General features: G+C 38.5%; 1 protein-coding gene across 2 annotated transcripts in view; it reads right to left on the bottom strand.

The window, feature by feature from the left end:
- LOC131957145 (ras-GEF domain-containing family member 1B) overlaps positions 1-24282 on the bottom strand; it is a 113076-nt gene extending 88794 nt beyond the window's left edge. Inside the window, exons 1-2 of one of the 2 annotated variants that reach the window (XM_059321875.1) lie at positions 23949-24282; positions 6129-6375 (exon numbers count right to left, since the gene is read on the bottom strand). In XM_059321875.1, coding sequence (XP_059177858.1) covers positions 6129-6375; positions 23949-24028 — 327 coding nt within the window. In that variant the 5' untranslated portion in view covers positions 24029-24282. Of the gene's footprint in view, positions 1-6128; positions 6376-17882; positions 18178-23948 lie in introns of those variants that run through there. The other variant, XM_059321883.1, reaches the window with a different exon arrangement.
- Positions 24283-24824: the final 542 nt, after the last annotated feature.

Genomic DNA, 24824 nt, shown 5'->3' on the forward strand with positions numbered 1-24824 from the left:
ATAGCTGCTAAACCGTAAAGTCCAGAGTTCGAACCCATGGGCAGATAAGGCACGATAGCCGGGGACAGAACGTAGAAAAATTAGATCATTTAGTATTTACAAAATGTAGGCAAGGCAAGAGTAGAAGCGATGTCATGAAATCGTTTGTTTTTATCAATTCTGACTGCTTCCCTGTATGTATAAATTGTGTCCCAGAGTAACACACACACACACACATACACACGCGTGCACACATGCACGCACGCACGCACATACAGCCGCACATACACAGACACACAGATAGACAGACAGAAACACAGACAGATATACACAGAGACAAACACTCACACACGCACACACAGCCGCACGCAGCGACATTTGTTATGTTGTCATCTCTTATGTTTGACCCGTTGGTCTGTCTGAACTATCACACAATCAGATCAAAGGGAAATTCGTTGGTTTTTTTTATCTATTTACGTCAATTCGGCTTTAACCTGAAGACGTTCTGTTATAGCTGACGTCTGAAGAGGACTCAGACGTCAGACGTTTAAAGAAAACCCAGACATCAGCAAGGGAAGTTACCATTTTATCTCCGTTTGTGGGATCTTGACTTCAGTTTGTATACCACTTGATGGGTGATGGTTGGGTATTTCTGTAATGTTGCACACAACACGATTTTAGCTTAGCTGTCTTACACTTCGACTATGTGGCACTTTCTTTCGAAAGTTGGGTCAGACTAAAATATGGAATCGGAGCGTATTGTATTAATGCCTCACTCTTTCTTTGTGCTAAACGGTATTGTCTGTGTATTAGTGTGTTTCATTGTATCATTCTAAGTCATTGAATTGTGTTATACTGAGTCTAACTGTGTTTAAATGTGTCCTACAGCACCTTTGTGTCTCAATGTGTCCTGCTGCGCCTATGTGCCCAATTCTATTGTACTGTGTCTCGTTGTGGAACAGTTGTTTATCCTAATCCAGTCCTAATTATTATGTCTAATTGCCTCGACTGATGTCGAATTATTTCCCCTTATTTTGAAAACCGCGCAGCGAGTGGTCGAAATTTGAGGTAATTAACTTCCTTCTTCAGCTTACAACACGACTTTAGCGATGCAATCTACAATCATGATTGTGTCTACAAATTTCAATGGCCATGTATTGATTATTAAAATAAACCAATTAGGGGTAAAACATTAATGTCTCTTAAATCTGGTATAAAAAATCAAAGCTCAATTTCTATAACTATTGATAAAATAATTAAGGACAATTCACTGGAGCAATTCGAATCCATTCAAACCCACCAAAAATAGTCAATGAGTTTTACATTATCGCTATTACATCACGTAACGTAAATAGATTTATCTAATTGGACGTCATCTACTGTAAATGGAATTAGCACATTATTATTATGACGCCACACGCTTGTACTATATTCTGTACCTTTGTCTACCCTTGGCGTTGAAATATCCCTTTCTGTACATATTGCTATAAATAAAGGAAGGTCATCTTTAGCTATACACAAGCTTTAAGACATAGCCTAACCCTACTGCTAGAAACTTGATAAAAACTTGATATTTTAAAATACGATTTTACCATAACGCGTCATTCAAACTTTTTTTTCTCTTTAAAAGACGATTTTTTTCATATCCTCGCCGTTGCCAGTTCACCTTATGTGGCGTCACCATCCTGATATTTTGTATAAATGCGCTAAGAGGAAGTCATTTAAATCTATTTCAAGACACCAGCATATCACGCGGCCACACCATCCGACACGACACCGACACGACACCGACAAAACCAGGTACACGGTTACGTATAATTGTTTGACATACAGAACAGGACACGAAGCATGGGCTGTCTTGAACCATAAACCATAGGTTAGGTGTGCCGGGACGAACAGTGAGATCGATATTGATATTTGTGATGTATTGATTGGACTGACGGCCTCCTGTAATGATGGAGCTGGGTCTATTCGTTATGTATGGAGCGTTAATGTAGTAAATATTAGTTAACGATTGCTTTTTTAAGCACATCAGCACGTTTATAACATATCATATCGATATGTTTTTTTGGCATCTGAATGTTGATGTGTGGGTAACGGGGTAACATTTGGGTCAGGGTTAAGCTCAAGATACGGCTCAGCTGGTGTGAGAGTTATAATGGGAATAAGCTTAACTTTACAGCTGATGTTGAACAAAATAGTAAACTATAAATAGTCTTGATTTTTTACTTCTCCTTTTAGGTTGTGGTCAGTCTAATGGGTTCGAATTCAAGTCCAATTCAGTAGGACGTCCCTGAGTCAATCCAGCTATGATAAGTACCTCATGTTAGGGAAAGTAAAGACGGCTGGTCGAAGTGCTGAGAACAGCTTCCCTTCATATGTCGAGGTCAAGAACGATATGAACTCTACTTCATCTGCCCAATGGATAGCTAGGTCTATTTGGTCTTTTTCGTTTGTGAATTCCAGCCATTTCAAAGCAAATATAAATTTTACCTACTTCATATATACCTTCAATGTAAACTAGCTCTTCTGGTTAAAAGTCACGTTCTATTTTAAACTTTTTTTTTTATAGAAGATAGACTTGTTCCTTGATATAGATGTTTGAGTTTTTAACGCAAAAGAATCCATAAATTACATCTCATACTAACAAGGCTTATTTAAATAAAACAATATCATAACTGGAAGCTAAAACTTGTCATTTTGTGAAGAGTTCAACATTTATTTGATGTTCCACATACCTTCCCTTGGATCTGGATTACCCACCCACACACCCGTCCCAACCCTTATCGCCATCGCCATCCCCATCATCACACAACATCCTCATCTCACAAGACATCAGCACCCAAAGTTCTGCCTCTCAGATCCACCTGTAGACATCTAATCTCATAATGTCACCCCCTCCCCATGCATTAAGCTGGGGTAACCTCATTGGCACAAATCGAAGAATAAACAGCTGAAATCACGATCACACGGAGAAACAAAAGAAATAACCCAATAACAATCCACGAATATGAATATTTCATGGTGTAAACTTTACCTCATTCCCACGTTTCTGTATTTGTTAATTATTAATTAGTCACGAAACAAAGATGACGCTGATGTATAAACTAAAAATATTACATGGAGCTTATATTTCTCTCTATTGTGTGGATTAGGAAGAAAATAGGAATTTTACAATACTTAGTGTTGCGTTGATTAGAAGAAAAAAAACCAGCCGATGAATAATATGTGGGATTGGAGTCACGTGATTGTGAGACGGGAGTCACGTGATATGGAAGAGCTCTATCCCCAGGGGCGTTACACAGTCACGATCTGCTTAATGGAGATTTGATAAAGTGGACATACGGACATACGGACATACGGACATATAGATGTGATCAAAATATGGCGTGTAAGAGATTGGGCATAGAAGAGAATGGGCATAGGAGAGAAAGGGCATAGTAGAGAATGGGCATAGACGAGAATGTGCATAGGAGAGAAAGGGCATAGTAGAGAAAGGGCTTAGTAGAGAATGGGCATAGAAGAGGATGGGCATAGTAGAGAACGGGCATATAAGAAAATTGACATATAGGAATATAAGAGATTAAAAAAATTGAAATGTAAGATATGCATCAAGACCTAAGCACACAAAAATTGCCAGGAAAGAAACTAGTTAAATAACCTTTTACTGCAAATATACGACAGTTTGAGGCATTGTCAACAATATTCACCAGTCCACTGCACTACTTCTAGCATCCAAGGAGCCACACAATATCTAAATTTGATCGAACGCCAGCTTTATTACTATACTACTTCTAGCAAGAAAGGAGACACACAATATCTAAATTTGATCGGACGCCAGCTTTATGAGTACACACCAACAATTTACCCATGAAAGCCACCACGTAAAGGTAAACACAGGTAAGTGCTAATACAAATTGGAATTGTCAATTCCGTGATATTCTAGAGGGATCAAAGGTGAGGGTAAACATCATAACATTTGAGACTCCCTGGCAGAAAGCCAGGTATGAACAATTTAGTTTGGCGCAAGTTCTATAGACAGCAATGTGAAGATCTATACTAAAATTTGTTGTGCTTTTTTTTTTTCAAACTTCGCTGAGATATTTTTAGGTTCGGAGAGGTCGATGAAAAAAAACGTGAGTAATTTAAGTGGGACGGGGGTAGGGGTGGAGGGGTGGGGGAGTCTACGTATGCAATTACCGAGTAATGAGGTTTGACTGGGGAAAAAAGAATTAACCTTTGGCGTGATTGTTTTTTTTAAAGAGGGGTTTTAAAAGTTTGGAGTCGTGTTGTGGTTGATAGAAATTGTGTTTTAGAAAGTGGTGGTGTGGTGGTGGAGTTGATAGAGTTTGGGTTCTAGAAAATTTAGGGGCGTGGTGATGTAGTTGTTGACTTCCGGTTGTAGAATGTTTGGAGAAGTGGTGAAGGAGTTGATAGTTTCGGGTTTTAGAACGTTCTGGGGCGTGGTGGTGTGGCCTGCTGCCAGATATAGTAAATGTTCGTAAAAGGAACCGACATTGGGAACCAGTTTTTTATACCTCTTATCGAATACAAATAGTAGCTACATTTTAATAAATAAAGCCTGTATAACAATTGGGGGGGGGGGGGGTTATATCAGTGTCCGATAACAGAATCTGCTTTAAAAAAGGGGCGTTAGGTTACTTGTAGTTAACTAAATACTCACATTGCTGGCTAATGTCAATGTTAACCCTGTCCCTAATCATAACCCCAACCCTAGTCCTACCTGACCCTAATTTCTAACCATCAAATTAGTCTAGATCACAATACTTTTTGAATACTACTAACAACCCAACACACCTAATTTATGAAAGAGTCTATTATCGGACATCGGTATCTAAAATCATCCACAATTTGTTAGGCAACCATTATCACACCAATACACCACACACCACACTTAATAACACACATCTTCAGCTTCATTTAGCTAATCCTAAACATTACCGAAATGACGAAAACAGACGTAAACAACCGATTAGCCTACCGTCTTTTGGTTTTTTAAAAAACCTAACCAATTAACAGAGAAAAAGCTGCCGTAAAGAAAACAAACATCAGACCCCATACGACGCCGCGGACGTACAGGGGTTTAGCTCATTAGGTTGGAGTTTTATATATCTTTAGCTCTCGAACTTAATTAACAATTTTTGGCAGCGTAGAAATATTTCAGTTTGGTTAAATCAGACAAGTCTATAGACCCAGAGATTTATCGTTTCTTTCATGATAGCTTTGACGTTTAGCAAGGAGTTCAAAGATTAAAACTAAATAAAGACAATCTGGTCAGATTTCATATGAAGGAATGAAATGTTGGATGCACTAAAAGGATAAAAGTATCACATATGTATAGAAAGATAGGGTTTCAAATAGTTTTGGCCTTAAATGAAAATGGCTATAGGAGCAAGTAAGAATTCTGTTAAAAAAATGTTAACTTTCAAATAACTTTAGTTTTAATAACTTGGTTTAAAAATTTAAAATTATTAACTGAGAATCAACAACTTGGCAATATATCACTTGTTGGGTTACCTGATAAAGCAGGTAAGGATTACTTCACTTCTTAGTTTGTATCACTGATAATTAAAATGTCTGGCACGTTTTAAAAAATCTACCTCCATTAGTATGCCATTTGGGAAAAATGATCTACCTCCATTAGTATCTGTGTTTCTTCCAGGCTTCTCTTCGGGGGGGGGGGGGGGGCTGAACGAAATGGAATTATATAGAAAACATACTTTTACCAGCGCCCCCCCCCCCCCCCCCGGAGAAAAAATCTGGAAAAAAACACTGATTAGTATGCTGCTTGGGTAAGTAAAATCTTACTTCTATTACTATTTCTGATATTTTGGGAATATTTTACATTGTCGTGGTTGACAAGTTACAAAGGGAGTAGCCAACTTCCAGTTTCATAACTGACAATTCAGAAATATTTCATCACTTTATACCTGACATTTTGATAATACTTTACTTTGTTAAATTCCTGACATTTTGATAATACTTTACTTAGTTAAATTCGCGACATTTTGTGATACTAACTTAGATCTAAAAGGTCAGTAAAGTCTAGTCTCCATTCTTATAGCTGACATTTTAGAATATCTTACACTGCCACACCTGTCAGGTAAAACAAAAACCACGCCCCTTACCTCCATCTGCACGCTGCTAAGCTCAACAAGGTCACCGGACGACTTGCCGGCCTTGAACCCAATGGTCTCCTGGTGCCTGTGCTGGAAGCTGTGGATGGAGCTGCGGCGGTCGTCATCACTGCTGCAGAAGCTGTCGGTGCTGCTGCTGGTGTCGAATGACGTCAGCGTCGGCTCGATGGAGCTGGCGCTGGAACTGCTCAAACTGTCGTCTGAGAAGTAAGGCATTTTCGATCCTAGGACCACGGATCTAGAACACAAGAATAAAATCTTTATTAGCATCGTACTCCATCATTACAAGGTTACGCTTATATAAAAAATATTTTCGATCCTAGGACCACAGTTCTCGAAAAATGCAGGAAAAAAATAAACTTTAATAGCACCGTAGTCTATCATTACACGGTCAGGCTTTGGATTATGTATAAAATATTTTCGAGCTTATGACCACGGATCTGGAAGAATCCAAGAAAAATTCAATTTATTAGTACTGTGCTCAGTCTGTACACGATCAAGTTTTGGGTTACTTATATTTTCAATCGGGGAACCACCAACCTAGAAACATATGACATCGTTTTACTAGCACTGTGCTCCGTCTAAACACGGACAAGTTTTGTTTTACAGAAAACAATATTTTTGATAATTTTTCATATGGAATATCACACGAATATCACCAGATTTAATAGCAACAAGCTTTGTCTATAAACCTTCGATTTTTATGTAACATAAACATACATATTTTCTAAATTCTAGTGTCGTTTCAAATAGTTCGTAATTAATCTAGATTTTAATTGCAGTTCATCCACTTATAAAAAAAATACAGAGGAATTATATTCTTATCCGATTGTATAAAAATTCAAACAAACATTAACTGCACTGAATAATTTATGCGTTGAAATTAAAGACCAAAAAGATATGACACCCCCCCCCCTCCACCCCGGTAACTGTCTTAAATAAACAGCAAACATTATATTTAAAAAGATAATAATCATATTTTAAACGGATTTGATTTACGTTAAGTTGACATTAATGATATATCTTACTGATAGAATTACACAAACCTGATCACAAATCGCATAGTAAAAAAAAATATTTTAAAATCCAAGAGCTAGAAACACCAAGTGTTAAAAGTGCTCACACTAGAGCTTCACGTTTAGAATCCACCTACACGCTCACCTTTAACAAACAGCCAAGTTACCTGTCTGGCTACCTCACACGACTAAAGAACTGAGTGCAGGTTAAACCAGAGGTAGACACGAACAGATCAACCAACTCCAGTCCACCTTAGTTAAATGACTGCACGGGACAACAGGTGCTGCCCCTGTGTTCCTTCTACACCTAGTGGCCTGCTAGACTAACGTGAACCTCGATAACTGACCGTCCACTATCCGCTGTTGTGACGGTCCAACTATTCACGTAATGATAGTCCGCGGGTCCGAGTAAAGAAACCGTCCGTCCATCGACTGATTGAATTAAATTTTCACCGGTGTCGCTAATGCGTGCGGCGTGCGCAGAATCCCAATCAGGCGTCCATTTTGTAGTGAGACGCGGCACTGGTCAGTCGACTAGAATACCAGGCTACCGTCATCGCACTGACCACAATACATAGTTACCGCGATCGCACCGGTCACAAGACATAGTTAACGAACTCGAACTGGCCAATGAATACTTGCCCCCAAGGATCTGATGTGTGAAGATAATTGCTGGGTCGACCAGTGTACGGAGACACAGCTAATTAAGTGCACAATTTCTGAGGTCACCAAAGTTCTCTGAGTAGGATTTTAACCGGGAATTAGGGAAATATGTAATTGGGTGCACAATTTTTTAGGTCACCCAAACTTTTCTTGGAGTAAGACTTTAACCAGTGCATCAAACATGCTGGCTTTGTATTAGCGAAAAATATTCTCTTTTACTACTAAGAATTTGTATCAGGTGACTGATACAAATTAAATATATCTATAGATACACACTGATCATTCAAATATGTTATGTGTTTTGTCTGTACTATCAAAGGTGTAAGATATCTATATCTTCTGATATCTACAATAGACAATTTTAATTTTTAAAATACATTTGTATACGATCATATCTATCATATGCACATTCACATAACAACACATATATTTTTATCAGGCGAGTGATGTGTATCAACTGTTAAGATATGATAGGATTAGGTCTAACAGGATTAGCTCGACCGATAATCCAATTGGTAACATTCCAAGAGCTTATTTTAACGACAACAGCTTAGTTTAATGGTCATAGCTTAGTTCAAAGACAGGGAAACCACTAAAAACTTCAGAAATATTCGACTAATCTTTCGTGGCAAATAACTGCAGCAAACTGCTATTCAATAACTTTTCAGCAACTTTTAAAATACGCACTTTTGAAATAGTAGATTGTTTATAGAATGTACACTGAGACGAAGAAAAACCAAATCACCCCCACCCCCCGTCTAAAGTACATACCACTACTCACTGCACTTAGCTCAACAAATAGATTTTAACTCAGCAACTATACAAAACCTCGTTCGGTTTTTCTGGGTGAATATCACAATACTGGGCCACAATCAGCATGCTATATAAACCTACTACAATACTAAGAATTTTATCTCAATCCGGAAGAACGAAACACAAAGCATTGTAAACCATCTAAGATAATATACCAATTTTAGTCATTAGAAACAGCAAACACTAAGATAAACTTTTATACAGGGAAATTCTGCATCGATCACCTGCCATCGATTAAAGAATTACGTGTCTCTAATCCTGTGGCGTGTTATGGTTTGGTGTGTGATGGATTAGTGAATCAAAGTGAAACCTTGAGAGTGAACTTAAAAGACTGGAGATCAAGCAAGTGGCTAGGTCAAAGGTGTGGGTTCACAACCCATGTAGGTTGGCTGCTAGTTGTGTAGAAACAAGACCTTACGTGGATACCAGCCAGCAATGACCTGCAAGTTATCAGCCCTTGGATATGAAGTTTGAATGGTCATTGGAGAAAGTGATTTGACTGCAAAGTACCAGCTTAGAATTAGGGTCACTGACCTCAGTAGCCACCCAAAGACCTAATTTTGGGACCTGAAATGTCCTCAGACAGAATCCACCCGAAGACATACAGTTTGTACATGAAATGTCGTCAGACAAAAGCCACCAAGATATCTAATTTGGAAGCTGAAAGGACCTCAGACAGTAGTGACCCAAAGAGCGAGTTATGGACCAGACAGTAGTCAACCAAAGACCTAACTAGGGACCTAAAATGACCCCAGACACTAGTCAATGAACCAGTTTGGGACCCGACAGTAGTCCACCCAATATAACGTTGAGGTGTGATCCGACTAAGTGAAATATTTGAACATGATTCGAGCCTGAATGTCGGGAGCATGTAGGGACGCCAGGTAAAAAGTAAATGGATTATCGAACTGACAGGGATTATCCTAACGGATCTCGCATAAACCAAACTGTCAGCCCACTGCAGGATACGCTCGGGGAGTGTCGTGTGTGTGAGCTAATGAAGATGAAGTGGGGATAGTGTGGTGTGATAGGTGGGGTGCTGTGTGGAGGTGATCGGTTTGGTGATGTGTGTGGTGGGTTGGGGGTGTTGTGTGGGTGATCTCTTTGGTGATGTGTGTGGTGGGGGGGGGGTCCTGTGTGGGGTGATCGGTTTGGTGATGTGTGTGGTGGGATGGGGGTGCTGTGTGGGTGATCTCTTTGGTGATGTGTGTGGTGGGGGGGGTCCTGTGTGGGGTGATCGGTTTTGTGATGTGTGTGGTGGGGTGAGGTGCTGTGTGGGGTGATCGGTCTGGTGATGTGTGTATGTGTGGTGGGGTGACTGTAGAGGGGATGTTAAATGGAATGTTGTGTGAAATGCTGGTAGAATTGTGTGATGGGGTGCTGTGGGGAGAGTGTTGTGGGTGGTGTGTTATGTGTGGGAGTGTGAGTGGAATGCAAAAGTTATTGAAGGTGTGAAGTGCTGGTATAATTGTTATGTGGGGTGTTGCGTGTGGTGGGGGGGGGGCGCTGTATGTGTTGTGTCGCTGTGCGTGGGGGTGCTGTGTGTGTGTGGGTGGGGGTGCTGTGTGGAATGCCAAATGAATTGTAATATGAATTGCAGAGTGGGTAGCAAGAGTGAGATATATAAAACAGACACGTGCACTGAATTGTTCAGAGGACAAGCGAACTGCTGGATCATGCAACTCTCCCTTATCCAAATCTATGTCTAAATATATTCCGTGATTTATTAGCCAAGTGTTTATTTTCGTAATGTTTATTTCTGTTTGAAAAGAATGCTGCTTAAAAATGTGAAACAAGTTTTTAGTTTTATCTCTAACATTTATTGTTTGAAGTTTGTTATTCTAAAGCGTTAAGCAGGACGAACGATGTTTTAATAAATGTACCGTGCCTAGGTTTGATATTAAATTAAAGCTGTTTTCTTTTATTCCTAGATTTGTCTAGATCCAGCGATGCTGTTGCAGGTGTGTGTAGTCCATTTAGACAGAATGGTGAGTCCATTTGGGCCGGAAGATACGGTCAAATCGACATAGGAGGGACGGTCTATACGAGCCGGAAGTAGTGAGGGGGGGAAAAAGGGGTGGGGTGTCATTTAAAGTAAAGACGTTTCATGTTAATGTATTTAGACAATTAGGTCAAATTATTTTTTGTTAATTAGCGAAAAACAAATTAGTTTTTTTTTTAAAAAGCGGAATTCGTGAAAGCAAAACATGAGAAACTGCTAATAAAATTCGAAGGATTTATTAGAGAGCCAAATGTATCTGTCAGACTGGGTGCTCAGATTTTTTGTGTTACTTTACACGTGAGCTCGCGTGAGTCGTTACACCAGGCGCCGCCTCCTGTAAAGACAGGCTATTTTAATCTACATCTACCTCGCATTCCCCAAAAACCTGTGAAGTGCCATCAATCCATCATCGCGTGGCTGCGCTTACCTGGTCTACATTCTACCTTCAGAAATACAGGTAAAACTACCTGATTACCCACATGGACAGTGAAGTAGAGTTTATGTATATGTGGTTTTGTATTGTACGGTCAGCTACCTATCAAGTCGTCTTTACTGACGCTCCTAAACAAAATTAGAGGCTTTTTAGATTGACGGCTAATTTTCATTTTATACCTTAAAATTAAGTAAGTGCAATGCCTTTTCTTCTTCTTCTTTCTTAATAGTTAATTGAAGGGGATTACGTCCAACACAATTAAGTATTACGTGTCAACATGTTCAGCACTATATTGCCTGCTGACTCCGATTCCAGCCTGCTTTTTGTGTCTGGATTTTATTCCAGTCTTTGAACGCTTCTATGACATTCGTCCACCCAAGACCAATCTACAAGGCAGGAATTGTTTGATTTAGGAGATTTCTCTCCTAGATGCCCCTTTGATTGTGAGGCGGAGAAAGAGCACTCGCTAGTTTCAATATCGCACAATGTAAACAGTGCTGTTTATTTGTGCCCGCTACCCTTTGTCTCGTTGATAGTATACACAAAGGTCGCAAGTATCGTGTGTGATATGATAGAAGTTATAATGACATTGAGTCCACCCAGATATGACTAGTACCTTGACTAAATTAGGTGAAAGTTTAAGCGGCAGGGAGTAGTGCTGACTAAACAATTCACCCACTAATAAAGAAACAGATGGACTCATCTACATTACAAAACATCAGATCCAAAATGGGTAGATAACTTACTAGAAGCACTAATTGGAAGTTTACAATACCTATTCATTTCTTAGAAACGATTTCTGATAATAAAATGGAGATAGGTACAAAAACTTAGTTATCTTTAAAGTTTATCGGACTGAATCTATTCAAAACACAATCTGAACTGGGAGATTATCAGGGTACTCCCACTCAAGAATACTGATATTCATTGCTCAGCTTAAAAAAAACATTTGGACTGAAAGGTTTACGTGAAAATTGAGGTTAATTTCCATGTTTCTGTTGACTCAGAATATAGAGGGGATTGTATGTATACCATGCCTTGATATTTTTTTTTCAACTGCTCAGATAGACTTGGATACGTAACAGCGTTGTCTGAACACAGCTTCGTCACATAGACCATTTGTGTAGACACAATTACGACAAGTTGTACAGACACAATTACGTCACAAAGGCAAGCAGCCTGGATCCAATTACGTCACATAGACGAGTACTAAAAACATGCGATCGTGCCACTGAACTCTGCATTCCTGGACCACGTCATAACAGTTTCATTTCGCTTTTTTTTTTACTCCTGTTTTTAAAAAGACCAAGGTTTATTTATATTGCTATGTTTATCATTGAATTGTTTCTAATTATTGCATCTTAAAATGGTTCTACTTTAGTTCGGTTTAATAAACATCGTTTATTTTTGTAAAAGCACATAACAAAACGTGAATCGATGGAATCTAAAAATAGACACCATAACAGCATGGAACACGAGATATGGCACGTGCTTTCTGCAATGTTCAATTACGTCACCCAATACGGGGTTTATGGCGCCATAGACAAGAGAGGTGTCCATGTTTTACTGCCCTGTATGGGGCGGGTAAGGTGGTTATGTGTGACGTAATTACGGGGTAGGGGACGATGGGAAGGTGCTACAGAATTATGGGAGGAAGGGGGGGGGGGCATCGACAAAATTAAAGTGAAAGGGGGAAGGGCAGGGAAGGGGGGATGTGCGCCAAAATTAGGGGCTTGTAAAGATGGCTGGTTTGGTCTTGTCTATGATTGCATGAAGCACAGCGGTTCCCAAACTTTAACCCCAAGTATCTCTAGTGAACGATGTATACACTGTGTTAATGTAACTTACAAGTTTTGTACGTTGTGTTATCCATTCTAGGTGAATCTACACATACACACACCATACAAATACGGGTCTAGGACAAGAGTCCATTCGGGCAAGTGTCCACTCGGACATTTGTCGCAATGGGCAAGTGTCTTTTGGAAAAAACGTCCAAACAAATACATACGTTAGGAACAGCTGCATATATATATATATATATATATATATATATATATATATATATATATATATATATATATATATATATATATATAATCAAAACACTGATTTAGAAGTTACAAGCATGTAAGAATCGCAAGATTCTTTTAATTTTTACATATATATGCCTACACCTACCGCGAATCGTTGAGAACCTTTACATACATTTGCCTACCCATACAGCCAATCGTTACATAACAAACAGCAAATCAGGACAGACTTCACATACTAGCAAGAACCGCAAGATACAGGCTCCAACTGCCTGTTAGTCTAACGACTAGCTAGACCTGATTATTGGGCGTGAATGCTAGGAGATAACAACCGGTGCTATTTTTAGACTTGACATCACTTTTTGCACGCATCTTGCACGAGCTATTGTTATTGACTTGTGTGCGTACAAATAAAGACGATCTTGGTTTTTCTTAGTACTTGTGGGTTAAACCTACATTACATAATCTACAGTTAAGGTTAAATTTAGAGTATAGGATTAACATTTTTACATCGTTCTTGTTGATAAGCGATACTCGATTAAGAAGGATCTATATTAACGACAATTTAACACTTAATATTTGGTTTTAGTTAAAGTTATGTCTATACGAAAGACTAGGATTGAGGTTAGGGGAAGTTGTTAGATGTAGCGTGAGGAATAAGGAAATGACAAGATAGTTAGGAATTAGGGTCTCTGCTAGCTTTTGTTTAGTGTATAATTTTTTAAACTCACAGAACAGTTGTAAGTAATAAAAGGTAAAAGATATATTAGACACGTACATTAAAATCGTCGTTTGCAATATCAGCTAAAAGAGTCGCCAAGCACATTAAGAGTTACATTTATGGTGACGAATGTAGGTAAAGGTTGGTTTCTATTAGGAAACGATATCACTATAAAGACTATTTTATTTAAGCTAAGCATTATACCAGTGTATGTTTTATCACTTAACAAATTTATACAGCACGGAAAAGGGAAAGGAAATTATTGCATATATAATACTAAGTCAATACTTGATAGCTAAGGCAGTAAAATATTTTATCATTTCTTCAAACATTGGCTACTTTACTTATACAAACACGTCATCACCCACGTGGTCGCCATGTTTGAGGTATAGGTCACGTGTTAGGTCACGTGATGGGGTAACACCTGAGACAGATTGTCCTCAGCAGAGAGAGATGTATGGGCAAAAGTATCGGGTAAATAAGGTGATGTGTGAATATGATCTGAATCAACAATGCTGGTGGCACTATTGGTTTAGACGTACCTTAATAGAGGGTTAGATTTTAAAAGTCTGGTTTTGTGTTATGTTTATGATAGGTGTTATGTTTATAATTTTCGGTTTATGGTTAGGGTTAATTAAGGCTTGTGTTTAGTATGGGGATTATGTGGGTGGGTTATGTTTGGGGTATGATTAAGGTATAGGTTAATAACTAGATTTTGGTACAGGAAAGATTGAGGATTATTTTTACAGTGGGGATTTAGCTGGTGATGATGTTTGGGGTAGGTCTAAGTTGGTGATGTTTGTGGTAGGTCTAAGTCGATGGTATTAGGGGTAGGTCTAAGTTGGTGATGATGTTTGTGGTAGGTCTAAGTTGATGATGTTTGTGGTAGGTCTAAGTCGATGGTATTAGGGGTAGGTCTAAGGTGGTGATGATGTTTGTGGTAGGTCTAAGTTGATGATGTTAGGGGTAGGTCTAAGTTGGTGATGATGTTTGTGGTAGGTCTAAGTTGATGATGTTTGTGGTAGGTCTAAGTTGATGATGTTAGGGGTAGGTCTAAGTTGGTGATGATGTTTGTGGTAGGTCTAAGTTGATGATGTTTGTGGTAGGTCTAAGTTGATGATGTTAGGGGTAGGTCTAAGTTGATGATGTTAGGGGTAGGTCTAAGTTGGTACATCTAAGATGAGATATCATGGCGGGACCCGGGCCTGGTGTAAAAATGTGACTTAGTCAAGTAACTTTGATTTGTCGGCACACAGTGGTATAACTTCTATACTAAACCCATGATACTATGGTCTAATATGATTAAAATATAGTGTTGTAAAATTTATAGAACACTCGAGGTTTTATCGTCTAACATGATTAAATATAGTGTTGCAAAATCTATAGAACTCTCAGGCTCATATGATAAACTGAGTTTTCTGTGTTGTAAAATTAACACAAAAAGCTAAATACAATGTTAAAACAGCAAACTGATGTTTTAAAATTTATGACCTAACATTTAAAAAACATACACCAAACACTAACAACTTTAATATTCAAGGTCTCAATGACATGGACAAAAAGTACATATCAACTTTTAAAATCTATTTGTTAACCGAAGCTTCTAGATCTATGACCCAACAACCGATCTCACGACTCGTCCTAAAAATAACTCTAAAATTGTCAAGCAGGTTTATAAAAAACAACGAGTCGATACTGTACAGAAAACAATTATAAAATCCGATAACCATGATTATTTATTTTACAAAGCCCAACATCTTTCTTATAATTAAGCTCTAATTACCTGACACCGCTTCCTAATTACCGTGTCTCGGTTACCTAAGATGTGTAAGAAATCTGACAACCTGTTACTACAGGTGCCCACTAATTACCTGCGTGCACAGGTAGTGCGGGAAGGGGGTGGGGGTAATTTGTGAGCTAAAAATAGAAAAATTACTCATACGGATTATTGACGAGTTTCGTCATAGGCTGATAAGAACGGGGCGGAGTTGACTACTGTATCTAAACATCTAAACATATGTTAGAGGGTTTGAGAAGAATAAACAAACAGATGAAATAAACATACGACAGTAACGATAATAAAAGTATCGTTTGGCTTTTTGCATGGCGTTCAAATAATCAAACAGGAACAACTTTTATACTCACATATGAACACACACAAACACACTCACACACACATATATGTGTGTGTGTGTGTGTGTATGTATACTCTTGGCTGATAACTGTTACACTTTAAGTTAAGTAAATCATAAAATATATCGTATGCAATAATGTTCACCCTTCGTTTTTATAGGATCAAAGATCTACAAGGCTACTCAAACTTTACAGTCAGTTTTAACTTTTTGGGTCTAATTTGGAAGATAAAATTCAGGGTATTAGATCCCTTGTGTATAGTGTATCAGACTACATTGACCACTCGTGACATATAGGTCATTATAGGGACGTGAGTGGCCAGGGACACAGTGTGTACAGCTATTGTCTTATAGACATGGCCAACATGACAAACAATAGGTCTTATAGACGTGGCCAATATATCAAACAATAGGTCTTATAGACATGGCCAACAGAACAATAGGTCTTATAGACATGGCCAACATGACAAACAATAGGTCTTATAGACGTGGCCAACATGACAAACAATAGGTCTTATAGACGTGGCCAATATATCAAACAATAGGTCTTATAGACATGGCCAACAGAACAATAGGTCTTATAGACATGGCCAACATGACGAACAATAGGTCTTATAGACGTGGCCAATATATCAAACAATAGGTCTTATAGACATGGCCAACAGAACAATAGGTCTTATAGACATGGCCAACATGACAAACAATAGGTCTTATAGACGTGGCCAATATATCAAACAATAGGTTTTATAGACATAGCCAATATATCAAACAATAGGTCTTATAGACATGGCCAACAGAACAATAGGTCTTATAGACATGGCCAACAAATCAAACAATAGGTCTTATAGACATGGCCAACAGATCAAACAATAGGTCTTATAGACATGGCCAACAAATCAAACAATAGGTCTTTTAGACATGGCCAACAAATCAAACAATAAGTCTTATAGACATGGCCAACAAATCAAACAATAGGTCTTTTAGACATGGCCAACATAACAAACAATAGGTCTTTTAGACATGGCCAACAGAACAAACAATAGGTCTTATAGACATGGCCAACAGATCAAACAATAGGTCTTATAGACAAAAACACAAACAATAGGTCAAATAGACATGTCCAACAGAATAAACAATAGGTCATGAAGCAGCAAAATAGATATATAGAAAATATGTAGGCCCTACTTAACTTCCTACTCTAGCAGTTGGATAGAAAAATATTATCTCTTTTGTTCGTTCTGACGTTGACCAATGATCGAAACAAAACTGTTTCGTAACTTATTAGGCCTAATAACATTTTTAAAAAAAAGAATTATGTAATCCTTATCAACTGATCATATATATTAATACTTTTAACGGTTATTCAGCGTGTTGTGGAAATGATAGGGCCAACCATGATAACACAACACACACCTGTGTGTGTGTTAACTGTATTCAGTTTACAGGATACCAGCTGGTCATTGCTCGATTGATCTAGCTCATTACACTAACAGTTTGTCTACTATAGGATTCCACATTAAAACGTTATTTTGTTAAAATGAAAGACAATGATGTCTGATACTAGACTTCACAAAATAGGTGTGTTCGATAGTTAGTAGTTTTGTAGTTAGAAATTAGGGTAATTAGGGTTAAGCGTATGGTAGGGTTGGGGTTAGGGATATGGTTAGCATTGACATTGGCAAGCTATGTGTATATTTTAGTTAACTACCCGCAATCCAACACTCGATTTTTAAAGAAGATTTTATTATCGAACACTGGTATAAAAAATCCGCCAATATTTTATTCACTATTTTAATCAATTTGTGAAACCGATTCGATTATTTTTTTTTTAAATTAAAATAAGTGTGATAATTGTTTATTAAGTTGAAAAAAAATATGGACTACATTTTTTATAATACTAATTAGTTGTAAACTTAACTAGATATAGATACACACCTGTGGATTTATTATATATCCGTTAGATTATAGAATCTAGATTATCACAGAATTATATTCCTCCACTAGCCACTGATAGGTTGTATCGTCTGCTAGTATGAACTCTTGTCTGACTGCACTCAAGTTCCACACCTCCTTTTCGATTCAAAATTTCTCGGCGCTGCGCATGCCAGTTCAAAGCTCGCTCTAGTTTCGTTTTGCCATTGAACGAGCAAGCGGTGATATTATTTCCAGTACCAAAGTTTTTCCCTTATGACGTGCAGCGACGCTTAGCCTTGTCATACCAAACAAAACAGTGTTTGTGGTTTGTTGTCGTTTGCGAGTTTTGCATAAAAGTTTTTCGGAGTAGCGTCCCTTGCGCCGGTCCGCGACGCCGCGATGACGTCAGCGCGGAGACGGTGAAACTTGTTCACGAGCAGGCGTTGTTTTGAAAAACAAATTGATACACGGGACGAGCCTCGACTCGAGCGGTTCAACTATTTGACGAGAATGAATATGTTGACACTGGTGTGTTTTTACTTTGTATGAGCTAGAAGTCTCCATGTGTTGGGACTAGGATTATACGCGATATTATCACGATTATTGCAGACGTGTTGGATTCAACTATAATAATTATAAGGGGTGATCCATGAACATCAAGTGTTAGTTTCAGATTTTTTTTCTCAAAACGGGGGGAGGGGGGGGGGGGAGGATTGGAAACTTTCCGGGGGGAGGGGCGGACTGAATTTTCGGAGGAGGAAGGACACTGGTTGACGTATATATTTTCTGTATAAAGTGTATTTCATAATGAGAGAGGGGGCAATAGCCTTGCTTCGGGGTGGGGGTCAGTACCCTAAGGCTGAATGAATAGGTTTGTAGTAATGGTACTTTTCTCTAGACGTGCGACAACCTCCACACATAAACACGTACCCGTATATATATATATATATATATATATATATATATATATATATATATATATATATATATATATATATAGTAGAAAATAAATTATACAATACTATTTAAATAACTATAAAGAAAAGCGTGGGTCTCTTCCTAAATATTAGTAAAGGTATCCAATACATACTAAAGTGACCCAAATTTTTTCTTTATAGTTATTTAAATAGTAGTGTATAATTATTTTCTACTTTTTAATGCATTATTACATAAAAGCTTGTTATTAAAACGTTTTTTTATGAATTTTGAAAAACATAAAAGCTGATCTTATTTTTTATTTCCCATATGGTTGATCTATTGCTACTAGTCTGTTTTCGTCTTCTGTTTAGTCGTGTTAATTAAGTTAAGTGTGATTGCTTTATGTGTTATTGTGGTTTTCAATATTTTCGATGTTTTTCAAAATGTAAATAACTTTCTTTTGCAAAAGCTTAAATATGATTACGGATTCAAATTTTTTTTTAAAAATATGTACAATTTTTTAATTGATAAAGTTTACCCGCGAATAATTCAAATAATGCACACTAAAAGATCTAATATCCATGAAATAAAGCAAGACCAAAAGGTATGCACAATTTTATTACTTATATTAAACTTTTTTTTACTAATTCAGATTTGTATTATTTATTTTGCTACTGCTGAATGTATCTACATATGTAATACACTTAAGGGGAAAAAGCTATAGGTTATTTCCCTTATTGATTTGAAAACTGATGTGGGACGTAACTGACAAATATTTTCAAATTTTTAAAATGAAAACTATTTCTTTAAAAAAAAAAAGCCTATGCGATGCCGTTAATAAGCAGTATCAATAATTCCTTATCGTAATCATAACATAGCACTAATCCTCACTTTGGCACTAATCATAATTTTGACGTAACTATAATCCTGAACCTTATCCTGACCCGGATTAACGGTGATGTAGGCAGAGAATAGTTAGTCGTGTATCACGTAATCAACCAGGCGTGGCGAGTGTTATTGTGTTCACATCATCTACCATGTTTACAAGTTTTATGTAGTATTCTTTAACCTGAACTACCCAAACTACCCAAACTAAACTACCTAAACTACCTAAACTAAATTACCTAAACAAAATTACCCAAACAAAATTACCTAAACTAAATTACCTAAACTAAATTACCTAAACTAAATTACCTAAACAAAATTACCTAAACTAAACTACCTAAACTTAACTACCTAAACTAAACTACCTAAACTAAATTACCTAAACTAAATTACCTAAACTAAACTACCTAAACTAAACTACCTAAACTAAACTACCTAAACTAAACTACCTAAACTAAATTACCTAAACTAAATTGCCTAAACTAAACTACCTAAGCCAAGCTACCAAAGCCAAACTAACTAATCTATCTAAACTACCAAACCAGCAAACTACCTACACTACCTAAACTATTGTCCGAGCATTGGTGCTACCATAGTAGACTCTTCCAAAAATAGGTGTGTTAGGTTGCGAGTAATATTGTAAGAGTCGTTAAGGCCAGAATTGTTTACCATATCAAGGATAGGACTAGGGAGAGAGTGGGGCAGTATATACAATCAGTGGCGTAGCGAGGTTGGGTGTCACCCGGTGCGGCACTTAATGGTGTCACCCCCAGAGGCGTAGCGACCCTTCCCGGAGACACATTTTCGATGTGCACCCCCCCTCGAACTTTCGATTTGCATCCCCCCCCCCTCAAACTTTCGATTTGCACCCCCCCCCCTCAAGTTTTTCTCTATATATTTTGCTATTTTTTGCCTTGGTGTCACCCCCCTAAATGGTGTCACCCGGTGCGGTCCACACCCCCCTCGCTACGCCTCTGTATGCAATAGCAAGCTATATTCATATTTTTATATTCATATTTATTCTACTACCATAATCGTAATACCTGTTCTTTTAGATTATTTCTATTATTCTGGCTTTATACCATATATACCACAGATACACTATAAACCCGTCCACTGGATTTCGCTCACTAAACCAGTGGTTCTTAACTTTTTTGGAGGTACCGAACCCCAACTGGTTCATATGCGCATTCACCGAGTCTGGTGTGTGTTTTGACCTCGGCCGAACCATAGAGACGGACTCACCTAACCCCTGGGGTTTAGACTGAACCCAAGTTAAGAACCACTGAACTATACAACTTCAAACAACTCATACGTCACAGAACCACACATAAAAGTTTTTATAGGGAAAATTTATTAGATGTAGAGTCTAAATTTGTTTACGCCGAATTCCGAACATAGGTGCGTTACAATATATGTGAATCAATATATCAAATTTATGCGAGCACGTGAGTTTAGTTGCACGTGAGTTGCGGTCACGTGTGAGACTGCCTAAGTGACCTAGATCCGAGAGGGTATTGTTTTAGTATCTGTGTGTACGTGTATATTTATATAGACAAAGATAGTATTTTCTATGGGCAAATACTTTTCAAATTGGAAATCAATAAACATCATGCCAGCCCTCCATCTACCATACATACACGTAATCATATGCGATACTGAGATTTAAATCTTAGCATTTACACTTTCATATTTTTAATTTCATAAGAGTCACAAACTATTCAAATGTATGAATAATCTATATATATAATTCTCTTCTAGGATCAGTTAGAAAACAAGCTGCAAGCGCGCCTTTGCAGTCCCCTCTCTTCCTCTCTATCACTATCACTACCACCCCCACCCCACCCCCACATGACCTGGTGAGCGGTGTTCACTCTGAATGTTTACAAATAGTAGAGCTGGGTTTGTTGACGGCTATTAGGGGCAAATAATGTAGTTTGAAACGATTTTAAACTTACAGGAGGTAACTAAGAGAAGGCTGCATTCACGGGGGGGGGGGGGGTGTAGGGTAGGGGTTTGGGGGGGGGGGGGTTAGTGTTTTAAAGCAAATATTTGCAGTGGTAGCATTGGTACTGTCGAATTCACAAATTATGAATGAATGAAAAGTAGAAAATAAAACAACTAAATAGCGGCGTATGATACGCAGCGGGCCGGCTCGTAGAAAATAATCACTAAGAGTAACTGTGGCGAAGGCCTGTGGTCGAAACATCCAGTTTAATTTCCGTTTTATTCAAAGAAATTGACATTACCTTATGAAATAGTGTAGTTGATATTTCACCATTAACGTCATTTGCGGTAAACAGATACTCACCAGGACACGCGTCCCTACCCCACCCCACCACTCAGCCCCCCCCCCCCCCACACACACACACACCAGACAATGAGCTGCACGTGTTCACTGTACCGTGACAAAGGTATCTTTGTCAGCTGAGGCGAATCGATAGCCTAGGTGCAGAAAAGGGGGAGGGGGGGAATTAGAGCAGAGAGGTGATTTGTGCGGTCCAACAGTTAGATCTTAGGGAGGTCTTAGCGAGGTCCTAATGAGGTCCTAGTGAGCTCTTAGTGAGGTCTTAGTGAGATCTTAGTGAGATCTTAGTGAGGTCCTAGTGAGGTCCTAGTGAGGTCCTAGCGAGGTCCTAGTGAGGTCCTAGTGAGATCTTAATTGGGTCTTAGTGGGGGTTTTGTGGGGTCTTAGTGAGGTCTTAGTGAGGTGAGGTCCTAGTGAAGTCCTCGTGAGGTCTTTGTTAGGTCCTAGTGAGGTCTTAGTGAGGTCCTACTGAGGTCTTAGTGAGGTCCTAGTGAGGTCTTAGTGAGGTCCTACTGAGGTGTTAGTAAGTAGGAATGTCCTACGAAGGGCCAACTTAGGTACCAACAAGGTCCTACTGCGGTCTTAGTGCGTGATACATATTGTAGAGAGTGTTATAAAAAAAAACCATCCATTGTGTTGTGTTAATTATTTAACCGACATTTTAAAACAAAAATTTATACTGAAAAGAACAAAAAATCCCGTAGTGCCAATGTATCTAGTAATAAGGTTATTAATTAGGTTAAATCAGTGTTTGTGTGGTATTGTAGGAAAATATTTTTTCTGACCTATTTCTATATCATCCGGCACAGTAATGAAATTAAACCAGGTCACGCTGACCTCGTTTTAAGCCAACAACGAATTCTAGACCTTTCCTTATCTTTAATCAGTTTTAAATCTTTAAACTCTAGCTGCATACAATACGAGATAACATAATTGTGAATCATCCGTAGAATATCATGTGCATCTATGTAACCGCGTGGTCGGAGGATAGAGCCGATTCCTTGTACCCGAAAGTTCCTAGATTTGAGTCCAGTAGAAAGTCAACGAGTCCACCCAGCTCTTAAGGGTACCTGACGTACTTTAGGGAAAGTAAAGGTGGATGGGTAGACTGACCACACCATTCCTTCATAGACTGAGGTAATTGAAACAGATGAACTCTACCTTACCTATCCTATTGACAGTTAAGCCCGAAATGGTTTTTGTACCGTACGGCATAAAGTAATTAAGTATAGAGTATATAGAGACTAAAATGTGCTGTGATGTGACCAAACTAAGCCCGGATAACTTCTGCAACACGAATCTATTTGACACGAATATTGACAGTTATGTTTTTTTTTCTCCGTGTAGTGATGTGTGTGTTGAACACAGGTGTGTTAGTTGTAGGCCTTTGTTGTGTTATGAAATACGAGTGAAGATAATGACGGTGCAGGGGCGTGGTCACGTTTAACACAGTCGGCGTCCTTATATTGTGCTAAATTATATAAGCCGATTTTATAAATACCTTACAAGATGGGCGGGAAATTCCCCCCCCCCCCCCCCCACGGCGAGCAAGTATTTTGCAACTCCGAGGATATGCCTTCAAAGACAAAATAATGAAAAACGAGTTCTTTATGTTGGTTTTTATTTCTTTTTAAATGTCGTTATAGCGCAATTCATGGACATGGTTAAAAAAATAACTTTGCTTCATTAAATTAAGACATGTACAGAGGCGTAGCGGTGGCGGGGGGGGGGGAGGGGTTCACATGTCTCCGGGCGCCGACCCTAGGGGCGCCAAAATAAGCTCATTTTAGCTGCTATTTTGAATTATAAATATAAAAAATAATGGGGGGGGGGAGGCGCAAATTGAAAGTTTGTCCCCGGGCGCCGGGAGGGGTCGCTACGCCTCTGGATATGTACCAACATTTAATGGGTATGATTCATACTAACTATTTTTTTTTAAACTTTACCATTATTTAATGGGTATGATAAATACTCACGCCAGAGAAAGTAACCTTCGGCTAAACACAGCATCCAGCAAGGAGAAGCTCTCGACCATCGTAGCCAGACCTTTGTACATCCGCTGAATTTTATCCTAACACACAACTCAAGGATCTACTTCAACTACTGATGACAATACAAATAAACCTGTCTGAACTATTGACAATCAGAAAACCTATTGTTAATGTTGATATCACTGAGAAAAACCTGTTTCAAATGATTTCACTCGAAAAATATGTTTCAACAGATCTCACTTTGAAAACCTGTTTCAAACTATATCCGTCACAAAACCTGTTTGAACTATTACATGTGTATTTCAACGACTCAGTGTCGGACGTCACACAGTGAATTAGTATCAGCGTTACTGGTGTAGCTATCCTGACCGTAACGGTACACGCTTGACCGCTTTCTGAGGGAAAACATTGCCACCATGGCCTGAATGAGCTGGGAGAGCGAGCACGTGATTGGCGCGTTCAGGCAGACGACAGTCGATGTGAGTGGTTTCATTGATTTTCTGGCGGGAAAAAAAATACAACGACATCGCGTTATGAAAGCCTGGTGGACTGGTTGATTACGTACCTTAGCTTAGATCATTCTGTGTGTTAAAATTTGATGAAGTGAAATGGACTGCTGAAAAGATAGTGGACGGATAAATTTAAAGAATAAGTATCAGAGTTTTCTCCAGGCATCTCTTCGACCCCCCCCCCCCATGAACAAAATAGAATTTATATAGAAAATATATAATTTAGTGTCCAATATGGGACAGAGTGGTCTTGCGGTATAGAGCTGGACTGCTAACCCGTTAGTCTCGAGTTCGAATCCGAGTTCAAGTCAGTAGTCCACCCAACTCTGATGGGTATCTAACTCACGTTAGG

This window comes from Physella acuta, unplaced genomic scaffold (genome assembly GCF_028476545.2).
Source record: "Physella acuta isolate Inbredline_101_S28 unplaced genomic scaffold, ASM2847654v3 ptg000080l, whole genome shotgun sequence".
Taxonomy (NCBI): Eukaryota; Metazoa; Mollusca; class Gastropoda; family Physidae; genus Physella; species Physella acuta.